This window comes from Patagioenas fasciata, chromosome 3 (genome assembly GCF_037038585.1).
Source record: "Patagioenas fasciata isolate bPatFas1 chromosome 3, bPatFas1.hap1, whole genome shotgun sequence".
Classification (NCBI taxonomy): Eukaryota; Metazoa; Chordata; class Aves; order Columbiformes; family Columbidae; genus Patagioenas; species Patagioenas fasciata.
Genome location: NC_092522.1, coordinates 94,402,570 through 94,427,488, shown reverse-complemented (window position 1 = coordinate 94,427,488; position 24,919 = coordinate 94,402,570). Strand labels below are relative to the sequence as shown.

General features: G+C 40.8%; 1 protein-coding gene across 49 annotated transcripts in view; it reads left to right on the top strand.

Moving 5' to 3' along the window:
• The first annotated feature begins 24,022 nt into the window (after positions 1-24,022).
• RIMS1 (regulating synaptic membrane exocytosis 1) overlaps positions 24,023-24,919 on the top strand; it is a 316,668-nt gene continuing 315,771 nt past the window's right edge. For 11 of the 49 annotated variants that reach the window (XM_065835642.2, XM_071806908.1, XM_065835639.2 and 8 more), the window contains exon 1: positions 24,155-24,878. In XM_065835642.2, the coding sequence (XP_065691714.2) occupies positions 24,715-24,878 (164 nt within the window). In that variant the 5' untranslated portion in view covers positions 24,155-24,714. Of the gene's footprint in view, positions 24,879-24,919 lie in introns of all 49 variants that reach the window. The other 38 variants (XM_071806881.1, XM_071806874.1, XM_071806876.1 and 35 more) reach the window with 13 other exon arrangements.

The following is a 24,919-nucleotide window of genomic DNA, read 5'->3' as shown; positions in this document are numbered from 1 at the left end:
GAGGAAGAAGCTATAGTTAAGATCCTCCTGCATATTCTCTCTATGAGAGGACTTAAATATGAAGAAAGTAGCATACGTAGACTGTTGGTTTGTTGTAGAACTAACGGCTACCCGACAGAAGCTGAGAAAGCTTTTAAAATTGAATTTTGGGATGATATAGGGCAGAAATTATGGGATAAGGTTAGCGACGGAGATGAAGCTAAATCATTAGCGACTACACGGAAGCTTATAATTTCCACCTTAAAAGAATTTAAGGCTGAGCGGGCTGCTGTTACTGGAATTTTTGCAGCGTTACAGCCTGATAAGAACTCTAAAAATAACTGTGAAGCTTACCCAGTTCGTGTTTTCAATACCCTCCTTACTCCATCCCCTGTTGTGCCTTCGGCACCCCCGATGATACAACAGTCTGGGGCGGAGGGAGGAAAATTACCGAGTGGATGGCCTCCTGTACCATCACACGACCCTGGAGAGACCAAGAAGTCCAAAGAACTGGAGTCAGATAATTTGTCAAAAGGACTGGTGAAAGTTGAGAATGCTAAAGTCGTAAATAAGTGTAATATCAATTCTTTTACTGATTTGTGTCCGCGTTCACCGCATTCTATCCTTCTAACTCCTACAAGAGAACAGAAGAAGCCACCGGATAAGAACTGGGCAAAAGAACTGTGTGAAAGATCAGATCAGCTATTAGCGAGTGAATCCAACAGTCAGCAATATCAAGCTATGAGAGAGGTGCCTGAAACCAACAAAGCAGCCAAATCATTTGCAACTGTTAATTAGGGTCCCAATGAGAATTACATGCAATTTATTGACCACCTTCAAGAGACCATCAATAAGCAGATTGAAAACTTAGAAGTTAAGGAAGCACTGGTGTTGAAATTAGCAGTAGAAAATGCTGATGTTTGCTATCAGCATGTTATTTGCGAGTTTTACAGTACATATTAGGTGTTCCTGTGTACCGTCTCTCTGAAAATCAAGCAGCTTGTCAGGAATGTGAGTTAATTGTTTCACTAGTTGTTTTTAAGTGCGCCATAAAACCTTCTGCCTGCTCTTCCCACTCAGGCTGCAAGCAGCCCTGTGCTTCCCCCCCGCCTTCCCCCCCCCCCCCCCCCCTCAAGGTTTTTACTTGCAAGATGGGGTCAGGAATGATTGTTTTCAGTTGTGTTCCTAAAAAATCGGTATTGGGAGGTGTTTTAAAACATAGAAAAGCACTCGGACAAGAAATCATTAAATCTTTTCAGACAGTTTTTTTTACAGGTGGGGCGATTTCAACTTCAACAAGCTGAGAGAGACTTAACACACAGGTCAGAAAACTTGTTAAAGTCTGCAAGATGCTTTCCTTATTAACCTGTTTTCTTTGTGGGTATCTGTTTAAGCATGTTGCAATTTTGATAGGTCTTTGTTACATGGTACGATAAGTTCACAGTCTGTTACATCATGAGATTCCGTTGACTCTAAATGTGCATTTTGTGGTAATACAGAAGAACATGAGTAATTTAGTTCTTTACTGCATGAATGTGATGTCTATCCCTGTTTCTCTATTAGGACGGGATGTGTTAGGACAACTAGGAGCAACTCTGGTGACAAAACAACAGCATTTCTAGAAGCGGCCATTGATGATGGGCGACCAGTACTTCAATTACAGTGGAAAAATGATGATCCAGTATGGGTAAATCAATGGCCGCTCAGTAAAGAAAAACTCGCCCACGTCGAAGAGCTAGTACAGGAACAGCTTGAAAAAGGGCATTTAGAGCCATCTACAAGTCCCTGGAATACTCCTGTGTTTACTATTCAGAAAAAATCAAAGAAATGGAGGTTGTTACATGATCTTCGAAAAATTAATGATACCATGGAAGACATGGGAGCATTACAGCCGGGATTACCATCCCCTGTCATGATTCCAGAAAATTGGCAGATCTTAATAATTGACTTGAAAGATTGTTTTTTCACCATTGCTTTGCATCCTGATGACTGTAAACGTTTTGCATTTTCCATAAATTCTGTAAATAAGGCTGAACCTGCGAAAAGGTATCAATGGGTAGTTTTGCCACAGGGAATGAAAAATTCCCCAACTATGTGTCAAATTTATGTAGCTTGGGCCTTGCAATCAATCAGAAAATCTCATCCTGAATTAGTGATTTACCACTACATGGATGACATATTAATAGCTGGGGAAACTTTTTCGACTGATTTGTTGATAAATGAAGTATCTGATACATTGCAGCATAGAGGATTGCAAATTGCTCCAGAAAAGTGGGTGATCTGAATTGGTTCCGAAGCATTTGTGGGATCACTAATGAGGATTTAGCTCCAATTGTAAAACTGCTAAAAGGGGATAGTGACATTAGCTCTCCTAGAACGCTTACTGCTGAGGCGGATGCTGCTCTGAAAAAGATTATGTCCAAACTTGTAAAAGCTTTCAGCCATAGGTGGAACCCAGATTATGTAATCGGACTACTAATTGTAAACAATACTAACTATCCTTTTGCTCTCATAATGCAATGGACAACTGGTAAGGAGCCGTTAAAGATCTTAGAGTGGGTGTTTTTGCATTTTCGACTCAAACGAACCATTACAACCAGGGTTGAGGTCTTTGCTCAGCATATAGTGAAAGGTAGGTAGAGAATAGTCGAAATTTCAGGGGCTGAGCCTGCATATATCATTGTTCCCCTCGTTTCAGAATGTTTACAGTGGGCTTTGCAGAACTCCTTACCTTTTCAGATTGCGTTACTAGATTCTCAAGCCTTAATTAAGACATTTTCCCCTCCACACAAGTTAATGTCAGTTTTGAATATGGGATCAATGAAGGAGGGTCCCCTTCTTCTCTCAGAATTTCCTGTTAAAGGACCCACAGTGTTCACTGACGCAGGGGGTAAAATGCAGAAAGCAGCAATTACATGGAAAACAGATGGAAAACGGCACGATGTGATACTAACTGACCTGAAAGGATCAACTCAGCATTTGGAACTCAGGGCTGTAATAGAAGTGTTTATCAGATTTGCTCATAGCCCAGTGAATATTGTTTGTGATTCTTTGTATGTGGTAGGTGTGGTAGCTCGCATTGAAAGATCATTGCTCAAAGAGGTTCAGGATGCACAACTGATGTCTTTGTTCAAGCAACTATGGTTGTTGGTCGAAGAGAGACAACACCGATACTTCATAACACATATCCGTAGTCATCTGACAATTCAAGGCGATTTAGCTGAAGGAAACAGCCGAGCTGATTTTCTTGTATCTCCTGCCTGGGTTCCACCTCCAGTAGATAGGTTTGGGCAAGCAGTATGCTCTCATAGTTTCCTCCATCAGTCTGCTCAGGTCTTACAGCAGCAATTTTCATTGTCCGAAAGTGAAGCCCGAGGTATTGTTAAAAGTTGTGCAGATTGTCAGCCCATCTCAGTAGGGCTGGGTGCAGGAGTCAATCCAAGAGGATTAGGAGCCTTGGAATTGTGGCAAATGGACGTCACACATGTCCCTGAATTTGGTAGGCTGAAGTATGTGCATATGTCTATTGATACATATTCTTTCGCCATATGGGCCACTGCTCAGACTGGTGAAACTAGTTCACATGTGCAACGACATTTACGTTCTGCTTTTGCAGCTTTGGGAGTTCCTGCACAGGTCAAGACAGACAACGCACCTGGTTATATCGCCAAAGCTACTGCCACCTTTTTTCAATTGTGGGGTGTTAAGCACATTACAGGGATACCAAATTCTCCTACTGGTCAGGCCTTGGTAGAAAGGATGAATCAAACTCTCAAGCATCAGCTTGACAAACAAAAAGGGGGAACTGACTGTACTACTCCACATGACAGACTAAGCAAAGCATTATATGTCTTGAACTTTTACGCCTTCCGCAAGGGTTCGACATTCCACCTATGATTCGTCATGGAACAAGCTTAAAAGGACACTTGACAGACCTTAGAGAAAATCAATGTCAGGTCAAAATACGCAATGGAGTTACTGGTGAATGGGAGGGTCCTTTCCAATCAATAACTTGGGGAAAGGGTTATGCTTGTGTCATTACAGACCAAGGATCAAAATGGATTCCTGAGAAATGGATCAAGCCATGGCTGAATAAAGACAACAAAGATTCGACAGATGCAGAAGGACAGGAGGGAGATAAGTTGTGAGAATTGTCTCAAATGTAAACCATGAATTCTTATTCAGTGTTATAGATGCTCTTAGACCCAGTGGTCTAAAAGCTTATTAGTAAACAGATAAGGTATCTTCCATAGAGAATGCTAATTTGAACAGATAGTAAGAGTTCCAAAAGGGTGATATTACAATTAGGTAATCTATGCATAGATAAGGTAAAAGTATAAGATATTTCTACCATGGTAACCTAATTTAGCAACTGGTAAGGTTTTAAAAGAGATATCAAGATTAAGCTATAGATCTTTTAAATAGGTTAATATAAGTTTTAAGATATTAATTCAATAATTAGCATATGAATAGGTTAATATAAGTTTTAAGAGATTAAGTCAATAATTAGCATATGCTGATGGTATTAAGTACGTTACTCTATAAACTGCGCAGTTATAGATCTTTTAAGAATTTAAGAGAATATATTGTATTAAGTTGTCTGACTATTCTAAAATAGTGCGTTGGTAAGGTTGTCATAAGTAGAATTAAGGTTTTATATATGATATGAAGGTTTGAGTATAAGCAGATAGTTGTTTAATCTTATTAAGTAAGGTTTAGCTACATTATATGTAATTGTAATTATGTTGTTAATCACGTGTCCTATGTTGCAGTGTATTTCAAAGACGATTCAGCATGCTGTTTAAGGGGCCTGACTAGTTCAAGAACAAAAAGGGGGAATTGTGAAGGGGTTTCGTTAGAAGGAGATATGTTGTTGAATTAGTCAGGCCCAAAGGAATCTCAAGGCCACTTCGAGAAGCTGAGAACAGAATCTGCTGTGAGAAAGAGGGGCGTTTCTTCACTAACAGGGTCTCAGCATGGCGTGAGTCATCGGACCTATCATCGGTGGGGCTCCAGCGTGTGGACTGCCCATGATACTCATTTAGCGAATCCATGCTTGGAGCGTGGATTCGTGATTAGAGAATAGTTGCCTATATAAGGAGACATCTGTCTGTAATAAATGGCTTTTGCGTGATTCACATTGAATCGGAGTGCTGAGTCCTTTATCGTTCCAACAGGTAGGTCTGTGACCAGCTCTGGTCTTTGATGATCCTGGCTTGCTGACTGGACTTCCTGGATTGACCTTGAGCTTAACACTTTGCCTGTGTCTGATCACTGGACTGTTGGCTGGTCTGTTACTGTCACCAGCCTCACTCTGTTTGTCTTGCTTGGATGCTGTGTGACTGTGCCCTTGCCAGTGCCAGTCATTGCTACTACCTACCTGCATTGTGGTCACCTTCTCATCTTCTCTCACAAAGCGGTCCCAGGCTTGTTGGTCCTTGCCATAGCACATAGTTTACTAACTAAAGCAGAGGCCTAGGAATTGAGATTTTTAGTCCATTCACAACTTTGCCATTGGGTCCCAGTTTTCAAAGCAATCGCTTCATGTATGAGCTTTCTAAGTCTTTGTATAAACAGGTGTTGTAGTTAGCTATTGATAACTTTAACTTCTTTTCAAGGGAGGTTGCAGTTTAGGAAGTTTTAACCCGTTTTCTTTCTAGATTAGAGACCTAAACCACCAAAATGTCTTAATCCAACCTTTAACTGAGGTTTAATTCTTCAGTACTCAATATGCTCTCAAAATGACTCAGCACTCATGCTGCAAAAAAGGATACTGGTAGTCTTCTTTCAAATCCTATCCACAAACAAACGATTTCCCACCTGAAATGCAAAAGCAAGATACTGCACAAAATAGGTTGCATTCCTTTTTCAGATCCCCTTTGGAGAACATTCAATGTGTTGTCCAAATAAAAGAGTAGGCACAACAGCTGTATCCCTAGGTGCTAAAGGCTAAATTAAGACTGGGTAGAGAGGATATCTGAGTCTTAATTTTACTCTTATTTCTTGCTTTTACAGTGAAAAATATAAAACCTGGAAACATGGAAGGTCTTCCTGAGCCAGCAGAGAAAGAAATCATGCTATTTCAAGATGAGAAAAAGTCTCTTGAGTCTTGTCAGATCAGTCTGGCTTCTGCAGTTAGGAGCTGTGTATTGGGAAGACAAGATGCCGTAAGGCTCTCTTCAGCTATACCTACTCCATACTGATGGGCTAAACAGGGAGAGGTTCTGTATTGGGACACTGAGGCCAGCTGGACCAGTTTGGCCCAGTCCATACTTTTTAAACACTTTTAGCTTCCAAAACAGTATGGGATTACTTAGGTTCTCTGTAGGAACTGCTTGGCTTGTGTTGTGTTGAACCAAGAAAGGGAATTGCTTGGTAGAGGCCACAGCTGATGTGAGAGAAAATCTTGTTGCAAACTAAAAAGTAAAGATGACTCACCTTCAATGACCACATCCATTCTGTGGTACTCTAACTTAGTGACACAGACAAAGCTTATGTTGCTGGTCAGATAGACTTCACACTTCGTTATACACTTCAGATCTTCTGGCTTAGTGGGTCACAATGAGCAAAAACCTGTTGGGCAAAATAAACAGGCCTTCTCATCTGGTACTATCTTAACAATACCAAACAGAGGTGCCAATCATGAGCTTGTGCTGAGACTAGTAACGCAAATTGTCATCTGTCTTTAACAAGTAGTGGAAAGGTTGACAATATTGGGGCAGAATTCAGATTTATAAACAAATTCGTCTAACGTCAATTAGATGTCACGGGATACTCTGCTTGAGGTCCTGTAAGCCCTTTAGTCATGTCTGTCAAGCCCATGCAAGTGTCTGCAGCACTTACAAGGTTTGCAAACGGCACTAGGTGCCTCTGTTTAGGTAACTAACCTGTTCTAGTTGGATTAGCACTGTTGATCATTTAAAAAAATTCTTACAATCTAGATGGGACTGTTCACACCTCTTAGATCTATGTTCTTGAATCTCTGCAAGCAACTCCAAGGCTTACCTGGTATAAGTCTTCTTGTTTATCAACAGCATATTTCAGGACACTGATTGGTACCTAATACAAATTATTCACAAAACACAAGACCACATAAGTAATTTTGAATAACTTTTTTTTGTCACAACTATTGTAATTAAATGTATTCTGCTTGGTCACTGATGGCATGTATAACAATTACTGAACAATTTCAGTGACAATGGCTATCTTTTCACTTTCATTTATAATATATTAAAGCATGAATGACAGTAGTTTTGCCAACTCAAGACAATGTCAGGCACAACAAAACCTCGCCATTCTGTGCAAGTTTAAATTGGTACAATACCAGGCATGCAGTCTCCCCTGACAGCAGTTTGTTGTAATGCAGGGGTTTAGTATTAATTATTCTCATTTTAAGTCTTCTGGGGTTTTGTTTTGTTTTGCTTCCAAATAAGATACTACTGGGAACTGGATGATGTTTGGAGGTCTTCATAGTAGGAAGTTACAGAGCTGTTTGACATATCATGTAAGCTGACACATGCAGTTCCTAACACTTAACGAGTTAACTGGTGTCAGCTGAGCAATTCCACAGCAACTGTGTACATGTTTGAAGATTCATAGGATGATGGGAGGTTAATTCTATTGAAATCACTGATTAAGCTCTTTGAGGCCCGGGTCAGCAATTTCAAAAATATTTCCATTCAGTTTGCTTACTCTTTCCTGCAAACTAAAACAAGATGTGTTGCCTCACATTCACTGAAGATTAAAACTGTGCATATTGGTAGTACCTGATAAGAAGAAATGCTTGAATCATGGCAACTCCAGTGTGAGCTACGAACCTACAGACTATAGGCCTTTGAGCTGGACTGAGATATTGCTGTGATAAGTTTCTTTATTTGCAACAGTTAAGATCAGGTTTTTATTGACATAGACAAGAAATGATAATGGAATGACAAATGCAATTTTGCAAGATATTTACTAACATATTAGAAAAAACAGTCATTAAAATTCATTATAATAAATTCAGATTTTTTTCATCTTTTTTTTCATTGTCTGTGTTCATGCTTGCTAATTTGCACCATTTATTAACTTCCATTGCATCCACCACTTCTAAGGTAAACTGAGTTTATTTACTTCCATTTAAAGATATTTTTACACTTACATGCCTCACCTTCCTAATTACTTGAATTTTTTTGAAGTACTGCTTAGGAGATACCAAGTCAAACAGCTCCTGCACTGACCTTGTGATACTGTTTTGTCTTTGTCCAATGGGAATGCTGTCACTGCTGTAAAGTTCACTAGAAATAGGGCAGGGTGTTTCACATTGCCATTTCAAAGAAAGTCTCCTTTGACACAGGTGCTAAAAAAAATTAAATCCCCGATCCCCAACCTGACCAACTTTTGCTTCCCAACCTCTGTTTCCATGGCATTCTCAGCTGGTAGAAGGCAGAGAGCTAGTACAGTAAAAGAGGCAGACCAGCTTGTGCAGTACTTTCCTAGCAACACCTACCGCCTGTAGGATCCTGTTGCGTTAACTTTAACAAGAATAGAAACAGAACCTCTTTCTGCCTTTTTTCTTTTTTTCCTTTCAAGGATATAAATGGAGGAGAGAGATTGAATGGCCTAGCAATTGCTGACCCTTGTTTTTATAGTGCTACAGTACAGCAGTAACCTTCAGCAGCAAGACAGGCTCCTGGTCTAATCTGCATTTGTAATCATAATGAAAAATAAAAATCTCATCAGAATTATAGTCTTTCCTAGTTCTGAGTGAAATTAATAGCTACCTAATTTTTGCTTATGTGTTACTCTAACGCACGATTCTGCCACTTGTTTTTTAAAGGATTCCTTGTTTTATGTATAAGAAATTATGCATAATTTTTGCAGGTAACAGTTATAACAATATGTTACAATAGTAATTCTTGTAACATTATACTTGAATTATACTTAATGCAATGGAGCTACTTCAATTGTAAACCTGCACACCTGAAGCCTCTGAAATGGACCTTACAGATAAATCATTATATCTCCATAACGTCCTATTAGATTCATCTTAGTTCCACCGATACAGATCAGACTGTAACACAAAGGACGTAAATGATAATCTGAGCCTACTTTTCAAAATCAAAGTATGCTCAAATGCCATAATGATATTTGGATACTAAAGCTGTGTTCTAAGAAATGTGGAGAAACTGGACAGCTACAGTTGTAGGCTGTTTCATTTGCCCATGACTTTCATGTTTCTTTCTTCCAGGTGATTCAAAAGAACTGTGTAGCCACTTGTCTCATGATAACATTAAGAATAAAATTTACACATTTTTAGGAAGTAAAGAGGAAGGGAATCAAGAAAGCCATTTTCATTTTAGAAGTTTGGTTGTTGTTTGGAAGTCTGAAATTGCCAGGATGGGAACGCTGCAGAAGAGAATACTGAGAAAAGATGTGATAGCACACATTAAAAGCTGCTGCAAAGAGGATGAGAATGTCCCCTGTGTACAAAACAGGAAACAATGGGCTAAAATCGCAGCAGACAAAGCTTCGACATTAGGACTAGTTTTCTAAAAGTAAAGATGGCCAGACTCTGGGATAGTTTAGCTGTCCTGAGGAACAGGGTAGGCAAATGTCTACCAGCAATGATGATTGATCATAAATGAATAATTGATCCTACTTTGGGTGGAAAGATGCCTCTTCTCACCCATTTTTCTGTGATTCTCTATACTTAAGATACTAAAGGAACTGATATTTATCACACTTAACACTTGTCAAAACCACTCAAAATAGGCAAGACAGAAAATCTATGAGAAATAGTGACATATTAATTACTCTCTTTAGGTATTTCGTTCCATTCCTGCCTCTTTCTCATCCTTCTGTTCAGTTGCACTAGACACTTTGTCCCCTTATACTGAGTTACCATCTTTTCTCCTCTTCTCATTCTCTTGCAAGTCTAGTATTCCAATACTTCAATGGAAGACAAGAGACTTGGCAGAGGAACCTCTGTTTCTCCTCACTGAGTATCATATTTGACTTGCACCTCCTCTGAGAACTCAAAGGGTCACTGACAGACTTCATGAGTGCAGTTCTGATCTTTTGCGCTATATCAGTCCAGTGATTTTCTCTCTCCTCCACATCGATTCTATCAAATCTCCAGGTGAGTGTAAGTCTGCAAAACCAAAATAGCAACACTTCTGCATTTTGAACATTTTATAAGATGGGAGCTATATTTTGAAAACATGGAGGCTGATTATTCAACTTGTTTAAAATATCCAGACTGATCATGTACCTCATCTTTGGTACCTCCAATCTGTTTACTCACAGTTTGGAAGACATCTATGTTTAAGAACATCCAATGAACAGATTCACAGAAATGTACTCAAACAAGCCCTGCTTGCATCTAATTACTAACAGACATATTTGGAAGTGAGGAAATTTTTGCATTAGGTCATCCAGTTCACTGGTTTTAGACTATGAATGCCATCTGATAGAATAAGGGCTAAAAGCAAGCTCTGAGACTTCTTAGGTCATGGCTACAAGAGTAGCTTGTAGCCAAAGGTGTACAGTCTTGATATCTTGTCTTACGTCAAATTTCCAGATACAGGAAGATTTCCTGGGAAACAAAATAATGCACATTGTTTCTTTTAATATTTTGAGGCATAACAATAATGTCTCCTTTCACTTGGCCTTCCATCAAAAGATGGTCTTACAAATAGCAGTGTTAGGACACAGCCTTTCAATTTTTTTTTCTATTCAATTTGCCAATTTCCATTTTCTACCTATTAGACAAAAAAAAAAACCCAAAACACCACCTTCAGTCTCTCTGCCCTCCTGCCCTTCACACTAAGAGAAAACTCTGTAGATAGCCACAAAGCTACCTCATTAACTCTCTTTAAGTGTCTCTTTACACTCTCCTTTGCCACACTGGCAGCAGCCCTCGGCTGAGACTGTCACCCCTGATGCTGACAGACACTGAGAACTGTTTCTTTGTATGCTCCCTCTCCTGGTACCCAGCTGTTCCCTCTGGCTTCATGCTTAAACGGAACACTGTTCAGGGAAGGAATTATTAATAACTTCTGAATGGCTCATGGGAGATGTGGCACTAGCCTTGATTCAGTGGCAATGCTCCGTGGCTGAAAGTCAGTCTTAGGTTTCAGGTAAAGTAAGCTCCTGAGGTCTGAAGAGATAGACACAAGACAGAAAGGTCTAAACAAAATAATAGGATCTCAGAGCCTGATGGGATGCATGCCAGGGGTGTTTCATTTCAAAGAGTGCCAACAGAGAGAGGAGTCAGAATGAAGCATGTTTCTTACCTCTGAGGAGGAAACACTGGGAAGTCTAGACAGAGATCTTTACTATAGCTTAGTACAGCAATACAGTATTCATCCTTTCTTTGACTCACCACACAGCTGTTGCAGGGCAGGGACTGCCATTAATGCTGAGCTTGCCAGGATTTATGCCACTATCCCTAACAAAGCAGACCTATCTAGACCAAGAATGACTTGGCCCACCAGCTGCAAGCCAGTACCTCAGCTGGAGACAGAGTGCTCAGAAATCAGCTTTCTACCATGACTGCCTGTTGGCATGCTGCTTTGAAGGGTGGCATGAAGGGGTTCTAATCCTGCAATTCCAGCACCATGGCTCTGACAAAATCATGGGTGCTGCCAGAAAGCCACCAACCTACTGGTCTGGAAGTTGCCACTTGCAACTCCTGGCGTAAGAGCTCTCACAGAACTTCAAGTTAAACCTGTGCTTCCAGGATTTGGCCATAATCAGCCTGCAGGAGGTCAGAAGACATAGCAGGGTGCCCTGAGGACACAAGGCTGTGCAAGAACCATGTTAAATCACTACAATGCCTACAGACATTCAGCTGGTGTGCTGTATCTCTGGGGATGCTCTTTACAGCACCAGCATCTCTATAGGAGTTGTTGTCTCTACAGAAACACATGAGCAAAGAACTCCCCTTGTTAGGATGCAGTACTATAGAATGAAAAACCTGTTTCAAAGAAACCCTTGTGGTTAGACTGACAGAGTTGCAGCAGGTGCAATGCCTGCCCTTCCCTGAAGGGCAAATACTAATGTGAATTATAACTTAAGCCAGGATATCGTATAGAAGACTGTAAGCTATGGTGCACCATGCCCACACATTACATCTCTTCTACAGGTTTGCTATAGAACAGCTACGTAAATTAAGCTATGGTGGTGGGTAGTTATTAATACTGAGACAGTTTTAGTACAATCCCTATGATTTTTTTGGGCTTCTCTCCATTATTGACAAGACTTTCCTGGTTTGCGATGCCTCTGTCTCGGAAGAATTGACTAAGGACAGCTGATCTTATCAACTCTCACAACATAAATGAATTTACCTTTACTTTGACAACTATCTCTGGCCCTCAGAAAGAAGTTATTCTATTTTGAAGTCTAATAGCTTTGACTTCTGGTTTCTTGATTTTTTTCCTTTGTGGTACAGCCACGAGATTGAAAACAATGTGTGTTTTTAAATCAAAGTGGAAAAAATATAGATTCCTTAACACAAGGTGAGAAGGTCAGCAACAATCCTTTCCAAATAACCGAAATCTGTATTTGTTGTCTCCTTGCCGAACAAAGCTTTTCTCTAATAGAAGTCTCTCATCAGCCTACCTATGTGCCACAGTACCACCAGTTAAAGGACAAAGATCTATATATGCCTTTTAACTCTCTTCCACTGTAAAGTATAAGGAGCTATTTAGTCTGACATCCATTTTGTTAGTTTCTACCAGCAGCAGCTGGTAGGTCTCTCTAGGGTTTTCTTCAGAGCATCTGGCTTGGGTCAGTTCACTATAAAAAATTTAACAAGCATCCTTTACAGGACTGATTTGAGCTTTTTTAAATAAGGAAATCTCATCTATCTCCAATCTAACAGAGGTTTTGTTTCTGTTTTGTCAATGCAGAAGACATATTAAGCACTGCATTTAATGAGATATTGAACATCACTTTGTTCGCAGTGTATACAAGAGCAGGCTGTGCTTAGAAAACACATAACTTGGTTTTGGTTTACTCTGTGGTTGGAGGAAGAAGCTGTTTTGTTGAGATAAAATATGTATTTCTTTATTTTGGACCGCAATAAAATGGATTAGACTCTAGGCTGCATCTCAGCAAGTATTGGAATGGAGCAAGAAGACAGGTCAAGCAACTGCACAGCCCCTGAAATGGGCTGATTTTGAGGATGATTATCTACAAAAAAAAAAAAAAAAAAAAAAAAGAAAAAAGCCAAGTAGTAAGAACATAAAAACTGCCATCCTAATTCAAAACAAAGATCCCTCTAGCCAATCTCCTGTCTCTAACAGTGATCATAAGCTGACATTTGGGGAAGAATAAGAACTGTGTAAGAACTGTATGGTTGTTTCCCCTAATACTCTTCCAGCATCCTACTGTTTCAAGCCTAGAGGATTTCCCAAGCCTTTTATAGTTTGTTTAATTAGCAACTCTTCATGAATCACTCTTCAAAGAACTTCACCTCTTAAATTTATATAAACTTCTTCCATTCACAGTGTCTTTTGCAAGTTCTGCTACTCGATGTGTGGGGAACCACCATCGCAAGCTTTATTTGATGATTCCTGATGTCCCTGGAAGGGACAGTGAATAGCTGATTTCTATCCACTTCAGTCATGCTACTTATGATTTTGTAGATCTCTGTCACATCCTTGCAAATCACTCTTTTTTTTTTCTTTTTTCCAGAAGCCCAATCTACCAAATCTTTCAATTGTACAGAAGCCACTCTGTACCATTTGATCATCAAATGTGTCCTTCTCTGAATCATTTTAAGCTCTAACGTATCCTTTCTTAAGTGAGGAGACCAGAACCGCAGATAGTATTCGAAGTATAAGAAATGTTCATTTATCCAGAGATGTAACTGTGCTTTCTGTCTTGTTATTGACTCCTTTCCTGGTAGTTCCTAGCATTTGATTTATTTTTTTGACTGTTGCTGAGCACTGAGGTGGTGCTTTCTTAGAACTATTAATATTTATCTTAACCCCAAAGTCTCTCTCCCTGCTGAGTGGTAATGGTCAGGTCACAGTCCACTATTTGATATATGAAGTTAAGATTGTTTTCACCATGGCACTTCACAAAATGTTTTATTGCTCTGTCATGAAGCCATTTTATTGCTCTGTTGTGAAACCTCATAAGATCTTTCAGCAATTGTACGCTCAACTCTTGTCCTTATTAGGTTGACAGCTGTTATCATTAGAAAACTTTGAAATCTCACTGCTTATCCAGGTCATTTGTGGTTGTGCTAAAGCATGTGATTCCCAGTGTAGAATTCTGTCAAACTCTTCTTCCTTCACCGAAAATTTCGACTATTAGTTCCTATGTTTTATTTCTAGCAGTGTTTGTTCAGCTTAAAGAGAAGGCTAAGGGGAAATCTAATGGCTTTGTTTGGCTTCTTAAGATGAGGTTATAGAGAACAGAGAGGTAGACTCTTCTCATAGGTTTACAATGAAAGGAGAAGTGGCAACAGACATGAGTTGCTGCAAAGGAAATTCTGTTTAGAAATAAGAAAGTCTTTCTTTGCACTGTACCAAGACACCTGAAGGGCTTGTGGGTTTTCTGTCATGACCCTGAGCCACCTTATCTAAAGTGTTAGCTGGCATTACTTTGAGCAAGAGGTTGGACTATATGACCTCCAGAAGTCCATTCAAATGTAAATTATTACATTATTCTATGCATTTAAGACAGGGTTTTCCCTCTTCTCACATGGATGCTCAGTATCCTTTCTTGAAGGATGTTTTCCAGCGTCTTTTGGAATTCCCAGTAAACTACATCAACAGGATCACACAGAACAACTAACTTGTTGACCACTCCAGAGAACTCCAAGAGGTTTACAAGGCAGAACCATGTTTTCTCTTTTCAAGATCATAGTCATCATCAGGTGTGACTACACATTGCTATTAGAAATCCACTTGTTTCCTCTTTAAGGATTTAGGCAAATATCACTTGGCCCTGGTCATTTGTATATGTTACTTTTCGTCCTGTTACTTTGAATCATAATCCTTTCCAAAGTTCCTTTACTTTTCAGAAAGATGGTTCACTGAGTTCCCCTTAAAAGTGATGCTTGTGTTGTAATCTCCCATCTCTTCTAAAATGAACTTGGATGCCAATAACCTATTTAGCTTCTCCTGTCATGGTCTTGTCCTCTCTGACTGCACCTTTTCTACTCCAGTTAAGGAAGTGCTACAAAGGTTTGCCAGATATTTTGCTCCTGATGTCCTAAGAGAAGAATTTAGTACTACTTTTAGTTCCTTTATGAAGCTGCTCCTTCGACTCCTTTTTGGTCTGCTTGATTAAATTTTCACATTTCATCTGCCCTCTATTTTTACATGATGCTTTCTTAATCCTGACAACCAGGCTTAGCCATTCCATCTTCCTTTTGCCTGTTTCCAAGCCTCTCCTAATAGACAGTACGCTTCTCCCACAGTTTATTGTCTTATTGTTGCCCTGCAATCAAACGGTGACACTGTAACATGATATACTTTTCTCATCCCTTTTTATTTTATACAGTAATCTTACAGCTTGCCATTGGCTACCTTTCTTCCATTAGGAAGAAGGGAGGAAGAAAAAAAGTTGAAGTTGATAGTCGTTCAATCACATAATCAGTATGTGTGTTTTTAACCCAGTTCATTTGCTTTTAGGACCACAGCAGAGTTTATGCTGTCAGGTTTTGACCCTAAAGCCTGCTACACTCACTCTACTAATACCACAATCTGAGCTTTGTCTTCTGTTTCTCTACTACTCTGCTGTGCCCAAATGCTTTCACCTTCATTGCAAATTCATTAATTCTACTCCATTTTCCTCATCCTGATAATCTTCTATTCCAGCACTTGGATTTTGTCTTTAGCCCAGAGAACAACAATATTTACTGTAACTGAAGACATTCTTATACTTGTAAAAATCTTCTCCTCTCTAATTATGCCTTGACCACAAAGTGTTTCAACAGATACATTTCTATTTTTAATACAAAACTACACTTACAGAGATATCCCTTTCCAAGTTGAATCTCAGGTGTTGAGCTGAGACCACAGACCTCTCCTTTAAGAGTTTGGTATATAACCTCATCTACCCTGAGAAGGGGAAAAAAAATAGGAACCTAGGTGGAGTTTCATATTTTCTTTCAGAGTTTCAGCTTTTTAAAGGTGACTTGCAAAATAATCTGAGAATATAATTCTTTGGCAATGAAATTACTATTGGGGACCACTGAGAAGTAATTTTAGGAACATAATCTCTAGATATACTGGTTTTGGCTAGGATAAAGTTAATTTTCTTCATAGTAGCTAGGATGGGGCTATGTTTTGGTTTTGTACAAAAAACAGTGCTGATAACACAGGGATGTTTTAGTTACTGCTGAGCAGTGCTTACACAGAGTCAAGGGCTTTTGTGCTCCCCACCCCACCAGTGAGTAGCCTGGGGTTGCAAAAGGAGTTGGGAGGAGACAAAGCCTGGACAGCTGACCCCAGCTGACCAAAGGGATATCCCATACCATATGAATCATGCTCAGTATATAAAGTGGAGGGAAGAAGAAGGAAAGGCAGGGCGTTCAGGGTGATGGTGTTTGTCTTCCCAAGTAACCATTATGCCTGATGGAGCCCTGCTTTCCTGGAGATGACTGAACACCTGCCTGCCAAGGGGAATTCCTTGGTTTGCTTTGCTTGTTTGTGTGGGTTTTGCTTTACCTGTTAAACTGTCTTTATCTCAATCCATGAGTTTTCTCACTTTCACTCTTCCGATTCTCTACCCTGGCCTACCAGGGGAAGAGTGAGCAAGTGGCTGCGGTTGTATTGTATTGTTAAAACATTGAAACAAGATTATTCAGAGTGAAGCTTTTGACTGGAACACACTGATTTAGGTGCCACAGTTCTGAATTTTCTCCCTCTTCACAAATGGGTACCTCTTTATGCATAAAATAGTATGTGTATACCTAAAGATTCAGAAAAAACTGAGAGGACTGTATATATGAAAGAGAGATATTTAACACATAAATAAGAATATTATGTTGTATCTTCTTGGTAACAAAAAAATAACATTTTGAAAGAGAAAATGTAACAGCTGGTTTCCAGATCCATATTGAAACAAGTACTTTAAATCACCTGTTTAAGTTCACCTATTTTACTCTCTGTTGCAGTGGACTACAAACACATGGGGTTTGTTGTGACTCAGAGTAAGGAAAGTAACTACTTAGATTATTCAGCTTGACTGTAAGAGCACCCTAACATGTGGGAGGCAGATGACTAGTTAGATCATAGGAACTGGATGTGACCCTTTAATATTTTCTCTTCAGTTCCAGTGACTCACTTGATTACTTGGGTAATGTCACTTATTCAACCTGTGCCTCAGCTTCCCCAATTATAAAGTTGGTACAGCTGGCTGAGAAAGGGATTATCTCTTATGTGGTCATTTTTTCTTTTTTTTCTTTTTTTTTCCAGGGTACCAAATTAGAAGAGCAAAAATCCAAATTATTTGTTAAACAAATATTGCCCAAAATGTTTTTTTTCAATTATCACAACTTCCTGTTCCATGCTTTCTCTTTAACACAGTTGTGCCTCTTACACTGAAGTATTTAACTTCTTAAATACAATATATATGTGACACTCTTTCATCAGCAGTTGCTCTTGCTCTTTCAATAATTTAGTATAATATAAATTTCAAACAAAATGAATCAAAACAACATTATCAAAATGAAGAAATTCTACTCCATAGAAAGAAATATTTTCTTTTCCAGTTAAACAATGCAGTAGATGCTGATACATTTCTGACAAATGCTTTCATTTTGATGAAACTATGTTTCATTTAAAGTCATTAACTCAGTACACCTATCGGTTTAGTGACAGCTGGTTGTTCTTGCATCTCATCTGACATCTTCCTCTTTCACGGGTAATAATTACCTTCCTGTCCATCTTCCCTTCCATTTCCTTTTCTTTCCCACAAATGCATCACTCCTCTGACAAATATTCTCTCTATTCAACATATTTCAAGCACTCTTCTTTAAGGTTGTCTAGCTGATTAAAATAACAAAGTTAAGTTCATAGCAGCTGTTCCTAGGCTGTGCTTAGCTTAAATTTTGCTGTTTCTTTTTGAACCTAAAAGGGTTTGTGTGTCTTAAAGTGTGTTCATCTTTTCTTATTATATCCATTGGATAATGAAAGCTTTTTTTCTCCTACAAACTTTGCCTCACCAGTTCTTAAGGCAAACTGTTCCATCAAAACTCTTGTGCCTGTTTTAGTGGCAACACTGTCTTTTAAAGTATCTTGCAATTTGAATAGAGGTGCATTAGACTGTGATGAGGTTGCAATAGACTGTAAGAAAGAACTTGCCATAGCACATCCTCCACCGTACAAACAGCTCTGGAGAATGACACCATCCTCTCCTCACTGCTATCCTTTTACCTGCTGCTTCTTTACAGCCTGTCTGGGGAATTCGGTGTTTACTGCCAATTAGGCTTGATAAAACAGCAGGAGTTTCTTGCATTCTCTTGACAAACATATTTCTGGACTGCTGGCAGCTGTTGGAGGGCTTCTGGCTACATGGACAGCATTAGACCTCAGTGTACTAAGAACTTTGTTCGTGGTTTAGAGCATTTAGATCTTCCCCTTACTGCTCTCTCTGCTGCAGTCATAGTGTAAAACATCCAAGACTTCACTGAAGATTTTCTGCTGGAGTAAAAATAACGGTAAGATACTTTATTTAGCAGCAAATAGATGAAAAAAACCTTTATATATTATAATACAAAGTACATATTCATTATATCCATAGGCTACTTTAATAATTTTATTAGAACTGTTCAGCCAAACCACTGGAGCAACAATAAAATTATTATTTCAAAAAGATATGGTCCGTAATTATAGAAAATGTTGTTTTACTTCAAGGCTTGAACTGAATCATTGCTTTTCCAACTGCCAGATTTCTGACTTAGAGTATTGGGCTTCAGTTTCTTCTGTCTGAGCCATAACACTTCCCAGCCTTTCTGATAGATGTGAAAAGAGATTACAAACTCAGGGTCTTTCTGTGCAATGGCCATACGCAGGGTTCCCCTGAACTGAATGGGGTTGAATCTGCCTGCACTATCAGCTTTAGAAAATAGGTCCAGAACATAAAAAATAGATGATGACTTTTTGAGATGGAGGGTGGCGTCAGTTCTGTCATTTTTGCACTTTTTTCCAGCTAAAGGAGAAAAAACGGAAACTGATCTCAGTACTTTGGAAGCTGATATTGTACTTAAAAATCTTATTAGTATTTCTGGGTTAAAAAAGATTAACACATTTGGAAGGGAGTCAGACTGAAATAAGAATCATCTCATAACAGATTCAAATTACATGGAGTTTGCAAATGCACTGTTGCACCTAAAAGGGTGTGTGATTTGATGCTGCACATACAGAAGCATCATGTCATGGAGGAGGAAGGTGACAGTTCCTGTTTATGCATTTTTGGCAGGCTTCATCTGAAGGATTGGATGATTTTCTGGAGCCTGCCATGCCAGAAACACACAGCTAAACAAGAGGGAACTGAGAGGAGCAAAGGGAATAACTAGAGACCTCTGGGGGTAGGACAGAGTTTCTAGTCTATTTTTTTAAGGAAATCAAGCTATGTAATCTCACTGTTTTTCTGTCAGTAGTCCAGCAATCACATTAGAATCTTTTGACCAGTTTCAAAGAAGACTGACAAAAAGGGAGAGGGCTAGAAACACTGAGCTCCTTCACGTTTTATGAAAATCAGCAGCCAGATAAAGAAGACTCAGATTTGTGTACCCACTAAAGAGCAGGTGGAAGTGTGAACTCAGATGCATTATCTGACACAAGAGAATCCAAAACTGTCATCCAAAACCAGGCTCCAAAGGTTTGCTGCTGATAGATCTGCTAGTTTGTTGTTTAGAGGGGTTTTTTGTTTGTTGTTTGGTTTCATTTTTAGGTTTTAAATAAAATAAAAAATATTTAAAATAAGACTAAGACCTCTGTCTAAGAGTATTTTTCAGACACCAATCACTGCAGGATGTAGGCACTCATTATAAAATTATGCATAATAACAGATCTTGTCCAGAACAGGCCCTGAAATCCCTACCTGAAATGAACTCCCCTTGTGCCAATGTTTGTCTCCCCTGGAAAGGACTGTTTCCGTTTCTTCTCATGCTAGAGCTAGCTATGACCTTCTTCTCTCCCTTAAAATATGGCAGTACCACCCAACTTACAGGAATAAAAAATCACAAGTCAGATGTCAAAACAAAAACTGCTCTTCAAAATCATGATTTGCTAATAAAAGATATTTTACAGCGAATTTGGTCTGTCTTTTAAATTCTTCAGTTCCTTCAACATCTTGAGTGAGAGAAATCCCAATGTCACAGTTCTACTAATGTATTGCAAGCCATTACTTTGAACTCATGATGCTACAGGATATTTCATCCTTCATGACTGTCCCTCAAACAGCAAATCCCCTCACACTGAAATCTACCCCACAGCTTTCACTATCCACAGTCTCCCATTAGTCTGGGAAAGACTGCCACTCTTCTAGGGAAGGAACCTAGAGGAAAACCATCTGAATTGTTTGTTTCCAGTTTCTTCTTTCAGTTAACCTCAAGCAAGAAAACAGTACATCATGACTGCTCACAGTTAGGCTAACAAAAAGAGCTTGAAAAGGGAGTATTGGTGGAATTGAGAAATTTAGAATGTGGCCTTTTGACAATCTGAAAGGAAGATATGGGGGAGAAGGAAAGTTTCTATGATTGGGGGAAGGTCTAGAATCACAAAGAAATACAGATTTGTAATGGAAGTGGCATATGTGGATACTTGCCATTTTGAACTGAGAAGAAAAGATCACAGATGCCATTATGATGATTGGCTTATCAAGTTTAAGAAAGTAATTTACTTGATAGATTACAATAGCTATATTGATATCCAATTTCTAGATTTCACAGCAGTCTTCTCAAGATAGGACTTTAGAGAAAAGGGAGTTAATATGATGCCTGTCACTGACAAGACTTTGGATGTTACCAAGGAGAGGGCACTCTTACTAACTAGGCAATGAAATTATCTTCAAGGCTCTCATGTATCATTCTGGCTTCAGGATATAATGTATTGAACTAGATTGGGCTTTCCACACGTTGTTGGTTGGACAGTGATGTCAGCTATTTAACCTTTACAAAGCAAACATAGGCAAATCAGAAAATGGCCACTAAAGATTTGACAATAAGAGTTGAGACTCTTCCTGTAGCCCTATGGAAAATGGGATGACTTTTATAATTTCTTCTCTATTATAGAACCATTTTGGTTGGAAAAGACCCTCAAGATCATTGAGTCCAATCATATTTCTCTCTAGTAAATTTTACTGTCTTAGTGCAAAAATAATGTAAAATCATTTGTTGTGCCTAAGACTTGGTAGGCATTAGGAAAAGGATTGCCAGAAGGTTGAGAGAGGTGAACCTTCCCATCTGCTTGGCAGTGGTGAAGCAACATCTGGAGTGCTAGGTCTAGTTCATGGCTCCCCAGTGCAAGACAGATGTGAACATACTGAAGCAGGTCGAGTGAAAGGCAATTAAGATAAGTAAGGGACTGAAGCATGTAATATGATGAAAGGCTGAGAGATGGGACTGTTTAGCCCAGACAATAGAAGACTTGGAGGAATCTTATCAATGTGAATAACATCTGATGGGAAAGTGTAAGCAAGACTGAGTCAGCCTCTTTTCAGTGGTTTCCAGTGACAGGACAAGAGGCAATGAGCACAAACTAAAATACAAGGGGTCTCATCTGAACATGAGGAAACACTTTGCCTGTGTGATTAAGCACTGGCACAGGTTGCCCAGAGAGATTGCGAAACCTCCATCCTTGGAGATATTCAAAAGCCATCTGGATGCGGTGCCAGGCAACCTGTTCTAGCTGACCCTGCTGGACCAGGGAGGCTGGACCAGATGGCCTCGAGAGGTCCTCTCCAATCTAAATGATTCTGTGATGCTGTGCTTTTCAGTAACAGAGTTTTTTTCACAATATCAGTCTGGTGCAAGTCCATAATCCAATTTCTGTTATTTTTTAAACCATCACTCTACAAAAGCTTTTGTCTTTCCCTTTTAAGTTATAAGAAAATATACATAAAACCCCTTCATAGTCTTTGTATTAATTTTGTATTTCACACACAGAAGTAAGAATTAATGTACTTGAGCCAGCATATACCAATTAACACAATAACACAGAACATGCATGTATGCGACTGTGTCAGTAATTAACAAGAAGAAAGGTGGGTAGGATAACTCAACCTTATGTAATATTTTCTACATAAAATTATCTTGGATGGACTTGGGTCTTATGGTCTCAGACCTCTAATATTTTGGTTATGTTGTGCTTAAAGCAATGACTCTTCCAATGACTAGGGCAGTGGCCCTAGTGAATTAGTTCTTGCAGTTACTTGAGCTACACATTTTACATGGCATGTGCAGGCCTAAATTATATGAAGGGGTGTGGGCTACCTAAGGATACCTGTAACAACAGAATCATGGTGTCTAGCATTACCATTCCAGTCATGGCATGTTTTAGTTTTTTCTGATAGTAAACATCTGGTGGTACCTCAGCTTCCTCTCATCATCTTGTCATTTTCAGTCTTGCTTCCTTCAGTTCTGAGGTGGCTGCCATATTTTTGCCTGTTGGAAATGAACGGTTAAATTCTTTAGCATCAGCCTGTAACATGAAGGCTGTCTTCCCTGCCAGCTGCAGATGGCGGGAAGTGATTTTATTGATTTGTTAGTACTTAGCTAGAAGGATTACATCTAGCAGTAATAACATGGCCAGGCCCTAGGACAGATCACCACACAAGTTAGCAGAGGGTCTGTGTCTTTAACTGAGTGTGACATTATGGTATTTACCAGCCATTCAAAGTGCTTTGCTTATTAACACCACTTTAATCTCTTCTGAGCCATCTGTCGGTCATTCACATTTCAGTTTTCTTCATGTGCTGGAAGAGCTGAGAGACTTCACTTTCTGAGCTGAACTTGGACATTATCACTCAAAAGTTCTGATGGTCACAGTAGTGCTTATTATTATTATTATTATTTTTTAATTTGTGTTTTCAAGTTGTGTCCTGCAGAAGATCTCTTGAGGGGACACAAGCAGATGGCCATGGTAATTCCTCTCAAATTGAAAGGGTCACGAAGGTTCACAGCTCTCAAAATTTGTGTGAGAGGTATTAGTGTGGCTGGCGGAAAGCTGGTCCCTCTCCCAGTTCCAAACCTGGCAAGCTTGGCAGCAAGAAGCATTGAACACTGTCAACACAGATTTTTTTTTCCTTTGGTTTGTGCCCATCAGACGATCTCTCTAGAAACCAGAGCTGTTTTCATGCTGTGACCTCGGCAGAAGCGTGACTGAGAGGTCTTAAATGTCAGTGTGTGCTAGTGATAGTTCACATTTTATTTGAAAGTTTTCTCTATATTTCAGCTTTGTATTTCTAAGGAGCCTGAGCGACTTCATTCACTGACAGGCACGCATTTGAGCAATGGACTGTTCAGAGCTATAGGCATGAGTTTCTGGCCAGTGGATTACATGCAGATGATCTCCTGAAGAGACAGGCTGCTGTGTTCATTACCAGCTACACAAAATCAAGTTGATTAGAGCTGGTAGATCGGAAATTGATAGGCAAGCTATCTCTGTCTGGAAGTGATGTTGGGTTTCATTGTGTGCTATCTCCTCAGTTTAATAGCTGGCATTGTGGCGTGGCTCATGGCCAGTCTTGGGGGGTCATAGCAGTGAAAATAAGAGTCTGATAAATCAGGGGAGTTAAGAGCACTTGCCACCCCCATGGGAGGTATGTGGGGAGCATGACACTGACTGGGTGTAAGAAGCATACGAAAAAAATGCAGAAGTGTGGGACCCCGAGGAAAGGACGGTCGAGTGGTGACAGTGCTGGCTGAAGGCAGGGGGCTGCAACTGGAGTCCCAGGGTCTGGGGCGGGCACGGCTCACACCCGAGGGAGCGACTGCAGCACCGGAGCCCGGGGCTCCCCCGGCAGCCCGCAGCCAGTCCGCAGCGCGGCTCCCCCGCCGCTGCCCGTCCCACGGCTGCCCCTGCCTCGGGAGAGACGGCAGCGCTGGCGGGACTTGGGCGAGCTCGCGGCCTCGACCTGCGGTGCGGAAATGTCGAGGAGGGCGTGAGGAAGACAGCGGTGCCGGGACCAACGCCGTGACCGTGCGGCCGCGGGACGAGCGAGGGGGGCGGCGGGGAGAGGCGCAGCCAGCCCGGGTCCCCGGCATGGGCAGTGGCAGCGGCAGGGGCAGGCAGCGCTGCCGCCCGTGAGGCAGCGGCGACGCGCCTCGGACTCCGCCTCACCGGCACCGAACTCCCTCCCTCCTCCCAGCGCCAGGCTCGCAGCGGCGGAGCATCTCGGCGGCGGCAGCACCCGCCCTTCCCGGCCGGCCCGCGGCGCGTACCGCCCCCCCCGCGCCCGCACGCAGCCCGCCAGCGGCGATCGGGAGCCTCCGCGCCACGGCACCCCCGCCCCGCACGCCCACCGCCGGGAGGATGGGCTGCGGGCGGCGGCACGGCAGCCCCCGAGCTCTCTGAAGCCGCGGAAACAAAGGGAGCAAGCAGCAGCAGCAGCCGGGTCGGGGTGGATGCAAGCAACCATGAAAGGCTGGGTCTCCGCCTCCTCCGCTGCTGCCAGAGAGCTGCCGGCTGCTGCTGCTCGGAGGACTCCAGTGTGAAGGGGGCGGAGGAGAGGCTGGCTTGGTTTGCCGTGCAAAGGTAGAAGGTGTAAGGGAGAGGCGGAAAGAAAATGTCTTCTTCGGTGGGGCCCCGCGGCCCTCGCCCGCCCACGGTGCCCCCCCCGATGCAGGAGCTGCCTGACCTGAGCCACCTGACAGAGGAGGAGAGGAACATTATCATGGCAGTGATGGACCGGCAGAAAGAAGAGGAAGAGAAAGAAGAGGCCATGCTCAAGTAAGCAGACGCCAGTCATTCATTCATTCAGCCACTCATTC